At 37.6% G+C, this 19134-nt stretch overlaps 1 protein-coding gene across 1 annotated transcript in view; it reads left to right on the forward strand.

Moving 5' to 3' along the window:
• The window catches only part of SMCO2 (single-pass membrane protein with coiled-coil domains 2), a 30308-nt gene extending 23634 nt beyond the window's left edge, over window positions 1–6674 (forward strand). The window contains exons 7-9 of the mRNA XM_030322424.1: window positions 41–97; window positions 1160–1335; window positions 6465–6674. Coding sequence (XP_030178284.1) covers window positions 41–97; window positions 1160–1335; window positions 6465–6663 — 432 coding nt within the window. The 3' untranslated portion in view covers window positions 6664–6674. The remainder of the gene's footprint in view (window positions 1–40; window positions 98–1159; window positions 1336–6464) is intronic.
• Window positions 6675–19134: the final 12460 nt, after the last annotated feature.

Raw genomic sequence — 19134 nt, forward strand, 5'->3', positions numbered from 1 at the left:
CTAATTTCCATTTCACCCAGAATTGTGCATGTCTTTTCAGGAAGATGCTTGTAATGAAGCTCATGCATTAAAGGAGAAACTCATTGCAAGAATAAAGGTAAGATTTCACAGTTATGCAAGTTCAAATAATGATAAAATCTAACTATAGGGATGATTCTTTCTCTAGAAGTTGAGATTGTGCCACATACTCTTTCTCTTTCCTGATCACTTTTTCCTCCCTTTTCTGGGCTTCTTCTTTGGGTCAATGGGACACCTCACAGGTCTGGTGTACTCCCCAGACCTCACAGCCCTGTGCTGCTTCTACATCTCCTCCATTTGGAGCTTATCCTCCAGGTCGATAAATTATGCATTTTTCAAGGCTCAGCTCAAATGTCATCTCCTCCTCCAGACCTCCCCTAAACTCCCCTAGCCAGAAAAATGCTTCCATATCTGAACCTCTCCCACAAGATCTTGAGATAAACAGGAATGCGAAAAGAAGCAATGAATGACTGAGTCAATGTCACTTGTTCAGAGATGCCTAATCGTCCCACCTCTAGAGTAGATGTCCCACCAACAAACCTCGGCTACTCTGTCTCATCACCTTATTTATTTTCTCTTTAGCATGTATCAGAGTCTATAATGTCTAATCTAATGTATGTGTGTGTGTGTGTATATATATATATATATTAGATATTATGTTTTGTTGTTTATTGCTCGTCTCCCAGCCCCTATAAACATGCATGCAATTCGTTATCCATTTGGTTTAAAAATGCACATGTAATAGAATGCATATTCCTTATCTATTTTGTTAACCACAGAATCTTAGAATGGTGCCTAGTAGGAGTCACTTAATATGTTTTGCATAGATGAACAAATTGAACAGATGAATTCAATACAAGGATAATTATCTTCCTACATGAATAATCCAGTAGTTAAAGATTAGCATGTGGGTTTCGTTTAATTTTGTACTGTGGTGCTGCTACCTTATTTTGTGAATGTGTAAGTCTCTTTCCATTAGGTGGGTGTGCACCTGCCAACGATTTCCTCACGTGACTCATATGGGATTGGCAGTGTGGGTTTCTGAGGTATTCTGGAGGAAAAGCATGCTGCATCTACAATGAGACTAGCAGACCTCTAAGATCATTGTTTTAAATGAGAGTTGATTGCTATTTTTTTCCAGAACTTTTACAAAGACATGACTCTGCTGAATACAAAGCTGGGGATGTACCAAAAGCAAGAAGGGAAAACAGACTCTCAGAGTCCTGAAGAAATGGGAGTGGAAGAAAGAGAACCTCTGCATCCTCAGGCTCCATCCCCCCCTTTAGGGGAGAATGCTCCTTCTGGCATTACAATGTGGTAAGTCAGAGAAAGGGGCCTTTGGGGCTGGACAAAGGCCCCCAAATGTATGAACCATAGTATGGTGAGTTGTTGCAAGGGTTGACTAAAAATTCGTTTTATCTTCATTTATAAATTATCTATTCTTGTTCTACTTGTCTATTTGTTTACTGGAGTTGTAGTGTTTATTGGAGTTTTTTGTATCATTTTTAGATATAGATCTATTGCATTAGATCTAAAAAAACAAGTATATATTTCTTTATTATTGCTTTAGGTAAATATGTATACATACATCTTAGGACGTTGTCTGCAAGGTATGATGCAGCCTCCCCCACCAAAGGAACATACCTGCCAGGCAGACTTGAAAACCTTTGTTCATCACACAAGAGGCTTCTCCCTTGTATGGTATTAAAGATATACATACTAGCAAATCTGACTCTTTGGATCCCTTTCTGAAGATGCCACACATCATATATACCTGGAGCAGTACCCTCCTGTAAGAAAACTTGTCTGATTCTTTATCCCCAACTACCAATCCAAGTAGATGTTCAGCAACCTGTCTTGCACATACACTATACCTTGCACATAATCCTGACACAGAACCCACAGTATATCATTGCAATTACATTACTTTATCATTTTTATTTTTTTTACTTACTTTATTATTTTTAAATGCTTATTTATTTATTTTGAGAGAGAGTGAGAGAGCATAAGTGGGAGAGGGGCAGAGAGAGAGGGGAAGAGAGAATCCCAAACAGGCTCCATGCTGTTAGTGCAGAGCCCGATGCAGGGCTCAATCTCGCGAACTTTGAGATCATGACCTGAGCCAAATCAAGAGTCAGACGCTCAACCGACTGTGCCACCCAGGTGTCCCATGCAATTACATTATTTTAAATCTGTCTCCTCCTAGTAATTCATGAGCTGAAGTTAGAGATTTTAGTCATTTTGAGACATGGAATATAAAACATCTTCACCAGGCTTAACAGATATTAAATTACTAAGTAAGTGAGGAGTGATGTCAATGAAAATAGTGGAGTAAAGACCCCAGAAAATTTCCTCCTCCATAAAATCAATGAGACAGCTTGAAAAAAAATAGAATCAACTTGTTCAGAACCTTGGAAATTAAGGATTTAGTATCCAGAATATATAAAGAACTCTTATAACTCAACAACAAAAAGAGAAACAACCCAATATTTTATTTTATTTTATTTTTATTTTTATTTTTATTTTTTTGTCAGCTATACCCCCAAAATTTTTTTATTTTTTTATTTTATTTTATTTTATTTTATTTTATTATTTATTTATTTTTTTTTATGAAATTTATTGTCAAATTGGTTTCCATACAACACCCAGTGCTCATCCCAAAAGGTGCCCTCCTCAATACCCATCACCCACCCTCCCCTCCCTCCCACCCCCCATCAACCCTCAGTTTGTTCTCAGTTTTTAACAGTCTCTTATGCTTTGGCTCTCTCCCACTCTAACCTCTTTTTTTTTTTTTTTCCTTCCCCTCCCCCATGGGTTCCCGTTAAGTTTCTCAGGATCCACATAAGAGTGAAACCATATGGTATCTGTCTTTCTCTGTATGGCTTGTTTCACTTAGCATCACACTCTCCAGTTCCATCCACGTTGCTACAAAAGGCCATATTTCATTTTTTCTCATTGCCACGTAGTATTCCATTGTGTATATAAACCACAATTTCTTTATCCATTCATCAGTTGATGGACATTTAGGCTCTTTCCATAATTTGGCTATTGTTGAGAGTGATGCTATGAACATTGGGGTACAAGTGCCCCTGTGCATCAGTACTCCTGTATCCCTTGGGTAAATTCCTAGCAGTGCTATTGCTGGGTGATAGGGTAGGTCTATTTTTAATTTTCTGAGGAACCTCCACACTGCTTTCCAGAGCGGCTGCACCAATTTGCATTCCCACCAACAGTGCAAGAGGGAACAACCCAATATTTTAAATGAGCAAAGGACTTGAACAGACATTTCTTCAAATAAGGTACACAAATGGCCAAAAAGCACAAGAAAAGATATTCAACACCATCGGTTATTAGAGAAACGCAAATCAAAATCACGTGATACCACTTTATATCTCTAAGATAACTATAATCAAAAGAACAGCATTGGAGAGGATGTGGAGAAATTAGAACCCTCAGACATTACTAATGGGATTGCAAAATGGTGCAGTCACTTTGGAAAACAATTCGGCTGTTTCTGAAAATATTAAATATAGAGCTATCATCTGACCCACTCCTAGGTATGCACCCAGAAGAACTGTATGTCCACACAAAAACTTGTACGTGAATGTTCACAGCAGCATTATTCATAATAGCTAAAAAGTAGAAACAATACAAATATCCATTAACTGATGAGTAGGTAAACAAAATGTGGCATATCCATACGATGGAGTATTGTTCATACACAAAAAAGAAACAAAGGACTAATACATGCTACAACATTGATGACCCTTGAAAACATTATGCTAAATGAAAGAAGTCAGACACAAAAGGCCACATATTATATGATTTCATTCCTGCGAAATGTTCAACATAGGAAAATCCATGTAGGCAGGAAGTAAATGAATAGTTGCCAGGCTTTAAAGGAGTGGAAAATAGGGAGTGGCTGTTCATGGGTACATTCTTTTTGGGGTGATGAAAATTTCCTGGAATTAGATAGTGGTGATGGTTGTACAACCCTGTGAATAAACTAAAAGCCACTGAAGTATACACTTTCAAGGGTAAATTTTATGGCATGCAAATTATATCTCAAAAAAACAAACAAATAAGTAAATGTCTTTTTATCATCACTTGCTTGCATTAAATGGGCAGATTACAGTTCAGTTGAGTTGCCCATCTTTCATCACGTCATTACATTCTAGTTAAGATTGCTTAAGACTTTGACCAATTTCTTGTCTATGAACTGGAAACATACTGGTTCCATTGAAGCATATTTATACATCATATTTTTGAGGTTTATGTATCAATTTTGCTATTTTTAGGCTCGGGGGGACCTCTTCCTGGTATCCTCAGTTCTCTTATAGACCTTCCACTAACAATACGAGCATTTTTTAAAAGAATAAAGGTTTTATGCATGGCAAGTCTTGAAAAATATATATAAATGAATAAATAAACAGTATTAAAAAGTCAAAGGAATGTTTTTATTCTTTAAAGAACATAAATTCAAAGTGAATAAAATATTTAATGACACTAATATTTGGTTCCGTACCGATGATACGAAAAAAAAATGATTTTGAATTAGTAGCTATGATTAGTTCAGAAAAATGTCTGAACTTTTAAAAAACAAACATTACACATGTTCTTTTAGTTGTTTACTGATAGAAAATCTGAAAAATATTTTGTTATATTGACTTGCAAATAAAAATCAAACCATTCAGTAGTGTCAAGAAATAAATCTGAACCTAACCCCACCTGGAGTGTTCACTTAAGGAAAGAAAAAACTGGAAGAACACACTCTAAACCAGAAGAAAAACAAATAAAAAACAAAACAAACAAAAACTAAGAAAGAAAAAGAAAGAAAGACAGAAAAAGAAAAGAAAAGAAAAGAAAAAAACAGAAAAAAACTTAGCTGATTATAGGGGCACCTACATGGCTCAGTCAGTTGAACATCCAGCTCTTGATTTTGACTCAGGTCATGACTTCAGGGTCGTGAGATTGAGCCCCGCATTGAGCTCCATGCTGTGCATGGAGCCTGCTTAAGATTCTCTTTCTCCCCCTCTACCACTCGTGCTCTCTCTCTAAAAAAAACTTAGCTGTTTATATTAGGGTGATGAGATTATAACTTCTTCATTTCTCTGTTTTCCAAATTATCTGTGATTCAGAAAAAGTTTTTCTCTTAAAAAAAAAATAATGTTAGGGGTGCCTGGGAGGCTCAATTGGTTCAGCCTCCAACTTCAGCTCAGGTCATGATCTCACGATTTGTGAGTTCTAGCCCCGCCTCAGGCTCTCTGCTGTCAGTGCAGAGCCTGCTTGGGAAACTGTCCCCCTCTCCCTCTGCTCCTCCCCCACTTGCTCGCGTGCTCTTTCTCTCTCTCTCTCTCTCTCTCTCTCAAAAATAAACATTAAAAAAAATAATGTTAAAATGTGTTCCTTTGAAAATGTACCAGTTTGGTACTTCCAAAGGTTTATTGGTTTTGGAATTTAGGAAGAATGGTGTTCATTTACTAGCTATGTTTTTGTAGTGAGTTGTTTTTCTTTTCATAAGAAAGAACAAATCTATACTTAGCGCTTCTTGAGGGAAGGGCATCTTTGCTTCATCTTAGCAGCCTCTTCTGACTAGAGTATATTATAAAAGCATTGGCTCTTTAATAAATGTACGAAATAGAAGCAATCATTTGTGTAACTACCAAGAGGCAGCCAGTGGCAATAATTCCAAGCACTTTGGCTCAGGTTTACAGAATCCTCTGAGTTAGATCACAAACTAGATCCATAGCTGCCTTTAACTGCGCTTTAGATTTTCTCTTCTGAAATTTATTGTTGATGGTAATTATCTACAGGTAACTGTATTATCTGGGACGTTTCTTTCTTTCTTTGTGTTTTCTGGATCTGCCAGATCTTCTGCCTTAATCAAGTATTGCATGTATAATTAAAAAATAATAACGCAAGGATTTAAAGGCAAACAAAATACATCGTAGGTACAGCCTAGAAGGAGGAGTCCTTAAAGGCTTGAGAAAGCTTCTATTGCTTTCAAAAGGGTAAGTCAGGTGCCAGGACAAAACTAGTGATAGAGCTGTCACTAGTTTCATCACTGGTATTTTATATCACCAGGAAAATCTAACTGCCTGTTCTTTTATTTCCCTCCAAATCGGCATCATTTACCTCACAAGTGAGGTCTTTACCTCAATAATCTGCTAGTGTGTGAGAAGTCCATTTCGAAGGAGAGAACCTCATAATATCCAGGGTTTCATTGTTTCGTGGCTATAGAACCTCAGAATTCCAGCTCTAGTCCTAGGATGGACTTACGTGCTTATTTATTCTAAGCCCCTTCTTTTGCGGATGTTAACCGGGGTCAAGAGAAGTTCAGTTATTTCCTTGCAGTTAATAGAACTACCTGGGTGGAGGAACCAGGAATCACATCAGTGTGGTTTTCTGCACAATGTTCTTAACACAGATGTCTTCTTTTCTTGTAGGAAACGTGCACTGAGGATTTTCATCATGTTTTATGTCCTCACCTTCACTGGACTTTCATGTTACATACTATTTTTTGATGCTACGTTTATCTTTGAAAGCCTGCTCCCCACAATGCTTGGGCACCACAGAATGTGGGAACTACGGGAGATCATCAGGCCTTTCTTGAACTTGCAAGCGGAAGACTTGTTACCCTCCTAAAGATATAGAAGTTACTGTTACCCTACTGACTTTCTCCTTAATAAAATTCTGGCTGTTCTTGTATTATGGTGGTTGACATATTTTTCAAAAAATGCTATTGGATGTTCAGCAAAGGACATTATAGTTAAAAGGAAATTGGTTGCTCACAGACAGAAAAAATGAAAACAGTTTATCTTTACCCTTATGACTCACAATTACTTCTTGAATCATTCCAGAGGTTGTTTAAACATTTACTTCAAACCCCTAGCCTCTCCAACCCTGGGAACCTGAGACTATCCAGTATTAGCTTCCTCGGTATTTGCCCCATTTTGACCTTTGATTCCTCAAAAAGGAAAACACAGAATTCTTCTTCATCAATATCAGTTTTACTTCAATTGGATTGGGGCCATATTTTGGTAGTAGTGGATATTTCTTGGTTTTGCTCCTAACATTCATTTTTCCTTTTAGTAACAGGACCCTAATTTTGCTTTGAAAGAACTATCTTTACCCAGTGAGCATAATTATAGTGGTCTTCCAGTCAGTGTCCCCTTTCTTTCTATTAACAACAGTTGGGAATATATTGAATCAGACATTCTCTAAGAATGAGAATTTTGTGGGGTGCCTGGATGGCTCAGTTGTTTAAGTGTCTGACTCTCGATCTCAGCTCTGGTCTTGATCTCAGGGTCATGAATTCAAGTCCTGAATTGGGCTCCACACTGGGTGTGAAGCCTACTTAAAAAATAAAATAAAATAAAATAAATAAAATAAGAATGAGAATGAGAATTTTGGGAAGAATCATACAAAAAAGACAAATGATTTGAAACTTCTATTTTAACTATTTGAACTAGTCTATACCTTTTCCGCTGAAGTTTGTCAGAGTTGGTTCTGTTGCTTATGATAAAAGAAATTTTAGTTGATACAGAAGTTTTGAATGCTTGACTGGAGCGTTTTTATCCCTAATTGTGTAGGTAATGGGGAAATTGTAAACTTTATCTGCAATATGAAAAACAGTTATAATTGAACTGTTTAATAGAACCATAAAGAATACATTGGCTTTAGGAGATCAGAAGGGATGTGAGGGATGAGTTAAAAGGCCCTTCAGTAGTTCAGGTGAGTGAAGGATGGGGAGATGAGGATGGAAAGGAGATGAGGGGTGAAGTAGACATTGTAAGGATGGGTTCAACAACATTGCACTGGGTTGTGCAATGGATGTGGGGTTGGAAGGGTGGTGATAGGGAATATGGTCCCAATTCTCACACTTGAACGGATCTTGAAGGATGGATAATATTTTCATGCCAGAGATGAGGAAAAGGCATTTCAGAGAAAAGAAACACCTGAGTAAAACTTAGAAGCCATGAGTATAAGGCAGAGTAAGGAAACTTGCTAGAGTATATTACTCAACAAACCAGTTTATATAGTCCTTTCAAAAAGCACAGCCTCACTCATTTTTGTGGTCTCTGGAACAGTGATTCCCAAATAACTGGTCCATTAACTGAATGCATCAGAATCACTTGGGGAGCCTTACACATTGAAGATTTTCAATCCCACCTCCAGATATTTACATTCAGTAGAGCTAATGTGAAGTCCAGGCACTTTATTTTTTTAAATCTCCCCAGCTGAATATAATACAAAGCCAAATTTGGGAACCATGCCTTGGTAGCCTTTAGGACAATGCTGTGCACATAATAGATACTCAAGAAATACCTACTGAAATAATCTAAGTTATGTGTTTTTCTCTTTGTGGTCTCCCTATCACCTCATCAAGTGCTACATTTAATATTTGTTCAATAATTTCCATCATAGCCATTTTCCCAATGATACCTTCAACTCCTTTGCTATCTTTTTGCTTTAACATTCTAGAAATCACCAGGTCCTTCCAATTCTTCTACAGCAATTTTTCTCAAACAGCCTCCATTCTTTACATTTATAATGTTTCTATTCTGATAGCCCTTATTATACAAGTGGATTACTGCTAGTGAAAGCCAGCCTGTTATTTCCTCTTCTATAGACTATTATATATATGCACAATGTTAGAAAAGAATAGACTCCAAATGCCAATTTCATCCTGATATTCTACAACCAGAAAACCGTATCAGTGTCTAGAAATGTGAAATGTACTTCTGAGTGTTTTTCAGGCCGTGATACTGAACGGAATTCCATAAAGAAACATTCAGTTATACAGTTGTCTGAGCGTCACCTCCAGAAATTCTAAATCTTTAGATCTAGGATGAATCTCTAATATCTTCCATTTTAATAGATTCCCCTAACAAGTCTTAGGACTCAAAGTTTAAGAACCACCATACTATGCTATGAGCAAAAGCTACCTGGGATTCCAATTTGGCTAAGACCCCATACAATGTTAATCAAGAGGGGACTCCTTTTTAGGGGAGGGAGAAGGCAAGGGTATGGATGAGGAAATTTCCAGGACAAACAGTAAAGGGAAAAAAAAATCCAAAAGCTCTGGGAACAATGAGTAATATATTCAAAAGGTCTTGTGATAGTGAGAGAATATGCTGACAGATTTTTTTTTAGAAGTCACAGATTTATTTTCAAATAAAGGGACTACTCAGACCAATTGGTAGACAGAACTGGGTGTATGTTTTTTGATAATCTTCAGGAAAATTCCCATTGCTGGATACGGTATCTGCTGATTTGTGTGTAAAACCAAAAAAAGAAGCATTGAGTTTAACTAGCTCAAGTAAAGCCAAAAGTGCTGCAATGACCATGTAACACTAGTGATGAAAATAATGTAGGGAACTAGATTCTTTTAAGGAATAAATTCATATTGTACTGACTTCTAAGATATACTTTATTAATATTTAGACTAAGGTGGAATAATTTTCACTAGGGGAAGAATAGCCTTAAGGTGGGAATGATACTATTTTCATAGCAATTTATTTTCAATTTATCAACATCTCAAGCTGGACAGCTGGGTGTCACAATGTTCTACTCCACTGAGAGAGAAAAACATTTAGTAAAGTACCATAGTATTAAGATGATATAAATGGCTATATGTGGCAATTCAGTTAACTGCTTTTTGTGTGGTTGGGTTTTATTTCAGATCTTTTAGATGCCACATTCAGTTGAGTCAACCACTATGCTCACAATCACTTACCAAAAACATCAGAATCACTTTACAAATATGATCTTGGTTTTGGAGTAGGAGGACAGAAAATAAATGGTCACAGAATCTCCATACGTCGTTTATTTTTTAGTGAAGGCAGCTACGCTGTAGTGAAGGAAGCTTTAAATTTGGATTCGAAGTTACATTAGAGTCATGATCTGCTGCCAGCCGTGTGTTTGGTAGGGTCACCTAATCTCCACCCTCCCCCTGCTCTGAAGGGGATCCAAGCACTTGTTCCCCAGCTGCTCAGTGTATTGGCTGCTGAGAGTTCACAGCTAGGATCTCCCTTTGGACTTGTCTTTGGTCAAAGGGATCTCCTTCACCTAAGGCTCCTCTCCTTTCCCAAGGGTAGGCTACATCCAACAACTTATCCAGGCCAGGGTACATTTCTGAAGCGCCATCCCGACTCAGAGTTCCCCATGAGATCCATTAAAGCTGTAGTGCAACTATTGTGTCGTAGTTCAGCTTCTCTCTTTTGCCCCGTGCTGTTCCCATCATCCCCTTCAGAGGGGATCATCTAGAAAGTGCTCCTCAATAAACCTACCCTCAGGTCAGGATCTCAAAGTCCATTTCCCAGGGAACCTGACCTAAGACCCCAATAAAAATAAATGAAGACCAATTAAATGAGAATAAGCAAAGGCTGGTTATTTCAAACTTGCAAGGAAGTCAGCCACCTTCACTTGTGTCTTAACAGAGACTCAAGAAAGACAGAGGAGTGGGAAAGCTTTACAGTGAAAAAAAGAGGAAGGCTTCAGGTATGTGGCTATTGGCATGAGGAAGATGTAGCTGGGCTAACTAGAAGCAGGGCATCCTACATAATGGTTAGGGGTGCATATTTGGCTGTTTCCGGTTGGTCCTAAGCTGTTGGTTATTAATCACATCTCTGTTTACACATGTAAAAATAGTGGAAAATAATACCTGCCTCATGAGGTAGTTGAATTAAAGAACTTGATGCTTAACAGGTTGTAGGGTGTTGTTTTTATTATTACTGTGGACAATATTTTTAAATATGTGAGATTACCGAATTAAGAACTTTGGGTCTGACCTAATAGGGAAGAAATGAATTTGAATATACTTCCTGAGGTACTATTTCTTGAAATGAAAGTAACTGAACCACAAGTTTTGACTCCTTTCTTTCTCACGTTCCACTTGAGGTCTAATAGGAAATCTTTTGGTTCTACCTTAAAACACATGCAGAATTGAAGCACTCCCACTACCTCCCTGATACCAACTGCCTTGAGTATCAATCACCATTATTGCAAAAATCTTCCAATTGTCTCTCTGATTCTTCCTAATTCCGCCCTTGCTCAGCAGTCAGAGTGATACTGTTTTAATGTACGTCAAATCAAATCACCCCTCTGCTTCAAAATCCTTCAATGGCCTCCCATTTCTTTTAGAGTAAAACCAAAATCTTTACAATGACCTTCAACGACCTGTACTTGGCCCTCTCTTGGCTCTCACATCACCCTGTTCTACTTGCCCCCTTGATCATACCACTGCAGTTTCACTGTCCATCTGGCTATCGCTGGAGCACATCGGCCACACTCTCACCTCAAGGGCTCTGCCCTGGCTGGTCCCCTTGCCTGTCAGTCTCTTCTCTGAGACTGAGAATATTCACATGGCTCACTTCCACATTGCCTTCAAATCTTAGCTCCAATGTCATCTTCTTGGCTATCATAAAAAAGGCAGATAGTAATAAGGATTGGTGAGGGCGTGGAGAAATTGAAAACCTGATATAATGCTAATGGCGATGTAAAATTAAATAGCCTCTTAGAAAAACGGCTCCTCAAAAAGTGAATGTACAGTTACCCTATGACTCAATAATTTCACTCCTGGTGTATAGCCAAAAGAAATAAAAACATAAGTCCATACACAGACTTGTACATGAATGCTCCTAGCAGCATTTCATAATAGCTAAAAACTAGAAACAATCCAAATAACCATCAACTAATGAGTGAACAAAATATGATATGTCCATACAATGGAGTATTTATTCAACTGCAAAAAAATAATGAAATACTGAATCATGCCTCAACATGGATTACCCTTGAAAACATTATGCTAAGTGAAGGAAGCCAGACGCAAAGGCTACATATTATATGATTCCATTTACATGAAATGTTCAGAATGGGCAAATTCATAGAGACAAGATAGATTTATGGATGGGGGTGGGTGGGGAGGGAGTGACTAATAATGAGAATAGCATTTCTTTCTAGAGTGATTAAATACTCTGGAATTCGATAGTGGTGATGGTTGTACAACCTTGTGAATATACTAAAGATTACTGAATTTGTATATTATAAACTAGTGAATTTTATGATATGTGAATTGTATCTCAATTTTTAAAAATATCATCTTCATGAGACTTATATGGTCATCATGTTTCATATTGTAATCTTCATCCCCTCTCCATCCTTCTCAATTGCTCTTCTCTGCTCTATTTATTTTACTGTGACTTCTAACATATATATATATATATATATATATATATATATACACACACACATATATACACATATATGTATATATACATATGTGTGTATGTATATATATATATAGATAGATAGATAGATAGATAGATAATTTATTCATTTATTAGGTCTATTGTTCACCTGTCTCTTCCTGTTGAAATTTAAGCTCCGTAAGAGCAGAGACTAGACTAGGACTATAGAGACACTACATTATCTATATACATAATACAAGAAAATACATCCATTTGAAAGGGGGGATGCTAGCATCACAATTACTAAGAAAGATTATTTTGCTCTGAAAGCTAAAAGGCTGAAGAGGAATGAGTTATATCTAGGGTGAAGGAGTCAAAGTCGAAAAAGGTCAGGTAATCACGAAGGAGAAAAATCTGTGAGGTTTGCACCTGAATAAAAGTTTAGAGGAAAAAGAGAAAAACATGCTCCACATATGGCAAATGAGTTTCTCAGTTATGATGACTAAATTCATTCACATAGACTATGGAATCACCTAGGCTAGAGAGAGCAAATTGGTAGGAACAAATGTGATAAGGGGTCCAGGACTTATTGGATCCCAAGGAAGCAAAAAAAAAATTCACTAGCAGGGGGCACCTAGGTGGCTCAGTCAGTTGAGAAGCTGACTCTTGATTTCAGTTCAGGTCATGATCTTACGGTTTGTGAGTTCAAGCCCCATGTTGGGCTCTGTACTAACAGCATGAAGCCTGTTTTGGATTCTCTCTCTCTCTGTCCTCCCCTGCTCATTCTCTCTTGCTCTCTCTCTAAAAATAAATAAATAACATTAAAAAAATACTTTCACTTAAAAAAAAATTCACTGGCAGGTGGAATTGAGCTGAAGGTTACACTGCTCACTTTGGATTAGAAGTAGGTAAGATGGTATCTTCAAATTAGGGGTTCCCATGCCTGTGGCCAAGCAGAACTGGGTAAAGATAGAGATTTTCACAGGACATTTCGTTTGCAATGAGGGATGATGCGTATGAGGGTGAGAGAGGATAGCCCCTTTGTCATTAAAGGGCCTGTTAGTCACCTCAGAGGTTATTTTCAATTTTGGCATAACTTCATGAAGTCTGAAACCATCTTAATTTTTAATTATTTTTAATTTCAGTTTTTGAATCTCTTTTTCTATGGGTATTTGAGGAGGCTCATTAATATTCAATATCGTAGAATAGTTACTGACCAAGTGACATATCATTTCTGTTTGACTGCGTAGGCCGATGGCTTTTTCTCTCTTTCTCCTCAATTTAAAATTAACTGATTTTGCTGCTATGATCTCCAAGTGATACAGCCTAACAAATAAAGCTAAGTTCAGAAGAATGTAGCAATATTTTTTCCAGCTGCCATTCCTCACTTCCCCTTCTTACTGTGGAGATACAGTATCCTTGTCCTGTAGGACTCTGGATCAGATCCTGATTGGCCTAAGCCAATCATAGTGGCCCTGATCCCTTTGTTAATGATTGGTTTAGAAGTAAGCATGTGATTAAATTCTGACCAATGATACTTGAAGGTATAACTACTGGGGGAGGGGAAGTTTCTGCGCTGTTTCCTTTATCCTAAAAGGAGACAGTAGAAAGAAAAAACTCTTATTTACTTTTGGATGTCACTGTGTGCAGATTTGATGCTTGAAATTCCTTAGGTCATTTTGTAGCCATGAGGGGAATGTACAATCTCGTTTGGGCTTGAAACCATTATTAGGGCAAAGCTGATAGATACAAGAGATAAAAATAGCCTGGATGCTCAATGGCATCAGTGAACCACTAACAACCTAATCTACAGTCCTATTGTATATGTCTTCCTACTGTTTCAGACTCTTAGATTTAGATCTGAGGAGAGGAACTGAGGAGGTGGAGGCAGAGGTGGATGAGATAATTACTTTTCAAAGTCCAGTTTGATTTAAATACATATATACATACATGTATATGTATATATGATGGGGGGTTTTTATTTTCTTCAGTAAGAGGATCCAGACAAATTTTAATTTATGGTTAGCTGCTATCTTGGAATTAAATGATAGCAAAGAAAAGTTTTAATAAGTGTATCATCAAGTACATAATTAAATGCATTTGAGTGATATTTGGGTGAGGTAGAAGATGAGCCTACTCATGTTTGAATTCAGTTCTTTTGGTGTTTTATCAAATTCCTGTGTTGTTTATGTGGTTATTTTCCTTTCCTGAATAAGAACAAGCAGTAATGTCTGTTGTGACATTGGCGTTTACCAAATGAAGAGTACTTGACTAATAAGCAGTCTCAGACATGGCCAAATGTCCTCCTGTACTTGTACTTGATGAGATCCAGGCCTTTTCAAAATGATACCACATGTGATATTCTGTCTGCCCTACACAGCTAATGTTCTTATGTGTGGATGTAGGAATAATTTGTTTCTTGTTTTCTTATTTTTCTTCTTTGAAATTTGGTCAGTGAAGCATCAGGGAGAAAAAGAAAAATCTTTCAGAGCAGATCAAGTGACTAAAATGCCCTGGGTTTTGGAATTTTTAGTGGCACAAATTCCTTCCAAAAGTGAATGGTGTTTTCTCTGCATTTGGCAAAGTGAATTCTTACCTCTCAGATCAAGGTAATCTCTCCAGGGAAGAATATGGCTGATTTGAGGGGAGAAAAGTCCTGGAGCTCCTGAGACCTTCACAGCCTCTCACACTCAAACTGTCTTGTGCCTCTGTGAAAAGTGTTGAGGAAAAGAGAGCAATGAGTGCTTTTAAAAAAAATTTAAACCCACGTTAATTAACATATAGTATAATAATGATTTCAGAAATAGAACTTAGTGATTCATCACTAAACACCCAGTGCTCATCCCAAGTGCCCGCCTTAATGCCCATCACCCATTTAGTTCATCCCCCCACCCAACACCCCTCCAGCAACACTCAGTTTGTTCTCTGTATTTAAGACTCTCTTATGGTTTGTCTCCCTCCCTGTTTTATATTATTTTTTCCTTCCCTTTACCTATGTTCATCTGTTTTGTTTCTTAAATTCCATGAGTGGAATTAAATTTCTTAAATTCCATACGAGTGAAATTGTATGATATTTGTCTTTCTCTGGCATAATACACTGTAGTTCTATCCATGTTGTTGCAAACGACAAGATTTCATTCTTTCTTTTTGATTGCCAAGTAATATTCCATTATATATATATACATATAATAATAATATAATAATAAAATATTAATAAAATAATAATAAAATATATTTATATATAATAAATATATATAAATATATATTATATATTATATATAATAAAATATTAATAAAATATATACACACCGCATCTTCTTTATCCATTCATCAGTCGATGAACATTTGGGCTCTTTCCATAATTTGGCTATTGTTGATAGTACTGCTATAAACATTTGGGTGCATGTACCCCTTTGAATCAGCATTTTTGTATCCTTTGGATAAATACCTAGTAGTGTAATTGCTGGGTCATAGGGTAGTTCTATTTTTAATTTTTTTGAGGAACCTCCATACTGTTTTCCAAAGTGGCTGCACCAGTTTGCATTCCTATCAACAGAGCAAAAGTGTTCCACTTTCTCAGCATCCTTGCCAACATCTGTTGCCTGTGTTGTTAATTTAGCCATTCTGATAGGTGTGAAATGGTATCTCATTGTGGTTTTGATTTGTATTTCCTGATGATGAGTGATGCTGTGCATGTTTTCATGTGTCTGTTAGCTATCTGGATGTCTTTGGAAAAGTGTCTATTCATGTCTTCTGCCCATTTCTTCACTTGATTATTTGATTTTTGGGTGTTGAGTTTGATAAGTTCTTTATAGATTTTGGATACTAAATCTTGATCTGAAATGTCATTTGCAAATATCTTCTCCTATTCCTTTGAGTTTTTCTGATTGTTTCCTTCACTGTGCAGAAGCTTTTTATATTGATGAAGTAATGAGTGCTTTTTGACTGCAAGACTACGAACACATCAACATAACTTCCTTCAGTGGCTTTGCAGATAAGGCTACAATCAACTTTAGGGCAGATTATCTTCAGCAAAATTCTGTTCTCTAGCACAAGAAGAACACAAATGTAAATAATAAATGTAACAATGATTGTTATTAACTAATAATTTAATAATACACATACAATAATAAAAAATAATTAGATTGTTTATGAAGTGATTACTGTGTTTCATGCATCATGTTAAATCTTTCATATGCATTTTATTATTTGATCCTCACAGTTCATTGATAAGCCAGGTATTGTTGTTATGTCCATTCTTATGCATGAGGTAATCGAGGCACAGAGAGTAGAAGTCACTTGTCCATAGTCCCACTGTGAATGGTAGAGTCAAGATTTGAATCTAAATCTGTCTGGATGCAGTAGCCTTTTCATGTGACACATAGCCTCCCCAAACCGGGTTGTAAATTCTGTGACAGCAGAAACAATGCCATGTTAAACCCTGTGTATTTAGCATCTAGAACATTACTTAGAAGACAGCAAGTGTTGGGATGCCTGAGTGGCTCAGTTGGTTAAGCGTCCAATTCTTGGTTTCAGCTCAGGTCATGACCTCATGGTTCGTGAGTTCAAGCACCTCATTGGGCTCCATGTTGACAGCATGGAACCTGCCTGGGATTCTCTCTCTCCCTCTCTCTGCCCTGCCTCTACTCTCTCTGTCTCTCAAAATAAACTTTAAAAAATTTTTAAAAGAATATAGCAACTGTTTGATAAATATTTATCAATGAATCAATGAACTAACGTGTTAAGTGTCAAGTTCAGCCTCCACAGTGCAGTTGCTTTCAGATGCCACCTGCCACATTGCCCTTCTCTGGCATCATCTCTGCCACTCATCACTACTCCCAGAAGTCACATTGATGCAAAGGTCATTGACATAGGATTGGAATGGCCAGTGGCCCACTTTTCACCCAGATTGAGCTACAACATTTTCTGCTTCCTCTTTGTCTACTCTCCAAACTGAATCCCCCTCTGGAAGTCAAAGTAAGTCTAAATCCCATTACTTATTCTAGTACTCAGAGGTACACTAGAGATTAAGGGTGCCCCCTCGACCTTTCCCAATTTCTGGGCATGAAGCCCACACGGCCTGTCCTAATCTAGACACTTGTGTTTCCTTTAGCTTCTGGATAGTGACCTTACCACATGCTCAAAACCCAGATTTGGTCCCATGACTTGTTTTTCCTTTGGAAGAGCTTTTGCTACATGTGACTGATGAGTGAGCACAGCAAATGGTCACATTATCTTGTTTAAAAATAGAGGCTTAACAGTTGGAATGCTTTTGTCTATAACAGAATACCTAAGTAATATTGACTTAAAGAATAAGGACATGAGGCGCCTGGGTGGCTCAGTCGGTTAAGCATCTGACTCTTGATTTCTGCTCAGGTCATGAGCTCACAGTTCATGAGTTTGAGCCCCCCGCCAGGCTCTGTGCTGGCAGCATGGAGCCTGCTTGGGATTCTCCCTCTCTCTCCCTCTCTCTCTTTCTCTGCCCCTCCCCTGCCTGGGCTCTCCCCTTGCCTCTCAAAATAAACAAATAAACATTAAAAAAAAAAGAATAGGGGCGCCTGGGTGGCGCAGTCGGTTAAGCGTCCGACTTCAGCCAGGTCACGATCTCGCGGTCCGTGAGTTCGAGCCCCGCGTCAGGCTCTGGGCTGATGGCTCAGAGCCTGGAGCCTGTTTCCCATTCTGTGTCTCCCTCTCTCTCTGGCCCTCCCCCGTTCATGCTCTGTCTCTCTCTCTGTCCCAAAAATAAATAAACGTTGAAAAAAAAAATTAAAAAAAAAAAAAAGAATAAGGACATTTATTACATCACACGACAAAATGTCTGTAGCCAGGTTGGTTCCAGGGTCAGTTAATTAAGCACCTCAATGATGCCAGTGCTCTGAACCACCTTATCTTCCATTCTCTTGGCTTTCCCTTCATGTCCCAAGATGGACCTTCACTGTGAAGAAGCTTGATAAGCCAGGTATTGTTGTTATACCCATTCTTATGCATGAGGTACATAGAGGGTAAGTGGCTTGTCCATAGTCCCGCTGTGAATAGTAGAGTCAAGGTTTGAATCTAGATCTGTCTGGATGCAGTAGCCTTTTTATGTGACACACAGCCTCCCAAAACTGGGTTGTAAATTCTATGACAGCAGGAACAATGCCATGTTAAGCCCTCTGTATTTAGCATCTAGAACATTACTTAGGAGATAGCAAGTGGCTACTGCTGCACCAATGTCTTCGTGTGATACAACATGCAACAAAAGAAAAGAACAGGGACAAATCTTTCCTAGAAGCTCCCAGCAGACTTCTTGGGAACCATTGGGTATGGTAGATTATAGGCGACCCAAACCAATTACTGGCCCTGATCTGCCACCCTTCCTACTCCCCTGTACTGTGAGTTTAAGCACAATGAACCCTTCTCCTGTCCAGCTGTCATGACATAATAGAAAGAAATCAGGTATATACAAAAGGTTAACAGTTATCTCTGGGGGGTGAGACTTTTTAGAAAATGTTATACAATGTACATGTACTACTTTAAAAAATACTTTATTTCAAAATAATTTCAAACTTATAGAATATTTGTAAGAAAAAAATGAGGAACTTCATATATCCTTTGCCCAGATTCATCAATATTTAACATTTTGCCACATTTTTTTTACTAACTACTCTATTTTTGTTGGAACCATTTGAAAATCTGCATATATCATTCCCTTTACTTCATAATATTTGAATGTATATATCCTAAGAACAAGGATATTCTTTCACAGATCAATAGTATAGTTATAAAATTTAAGGAGTTTAACATTGATACATTCCTTTAATCAACTACCCATGTTTTAATTTTGTCAATTGTCCCAATACTGTCCTTTATAGAAATTTTTTCCTATACAAGATCTAGTCCAAGATCATGTATTATTTGTCTTTTTTTTTTTTAATTGAAGCAT

The sequence above is a fragment of the Lynx canadensis genome, chromosome B4, assembly GCF_007474595.2.
Source record: "Lynx canadensis isolate LIC74 chromosome B4, mLynCan4.pri.v2, whole genome shotgun sequence".
In the NCBI taxonomy this organism is placed as follows: Eukaryota; Metazoa; Chordata; class Mammalia; order Carnivora; family Felidae; genus Lynx; species Lynx canadensis.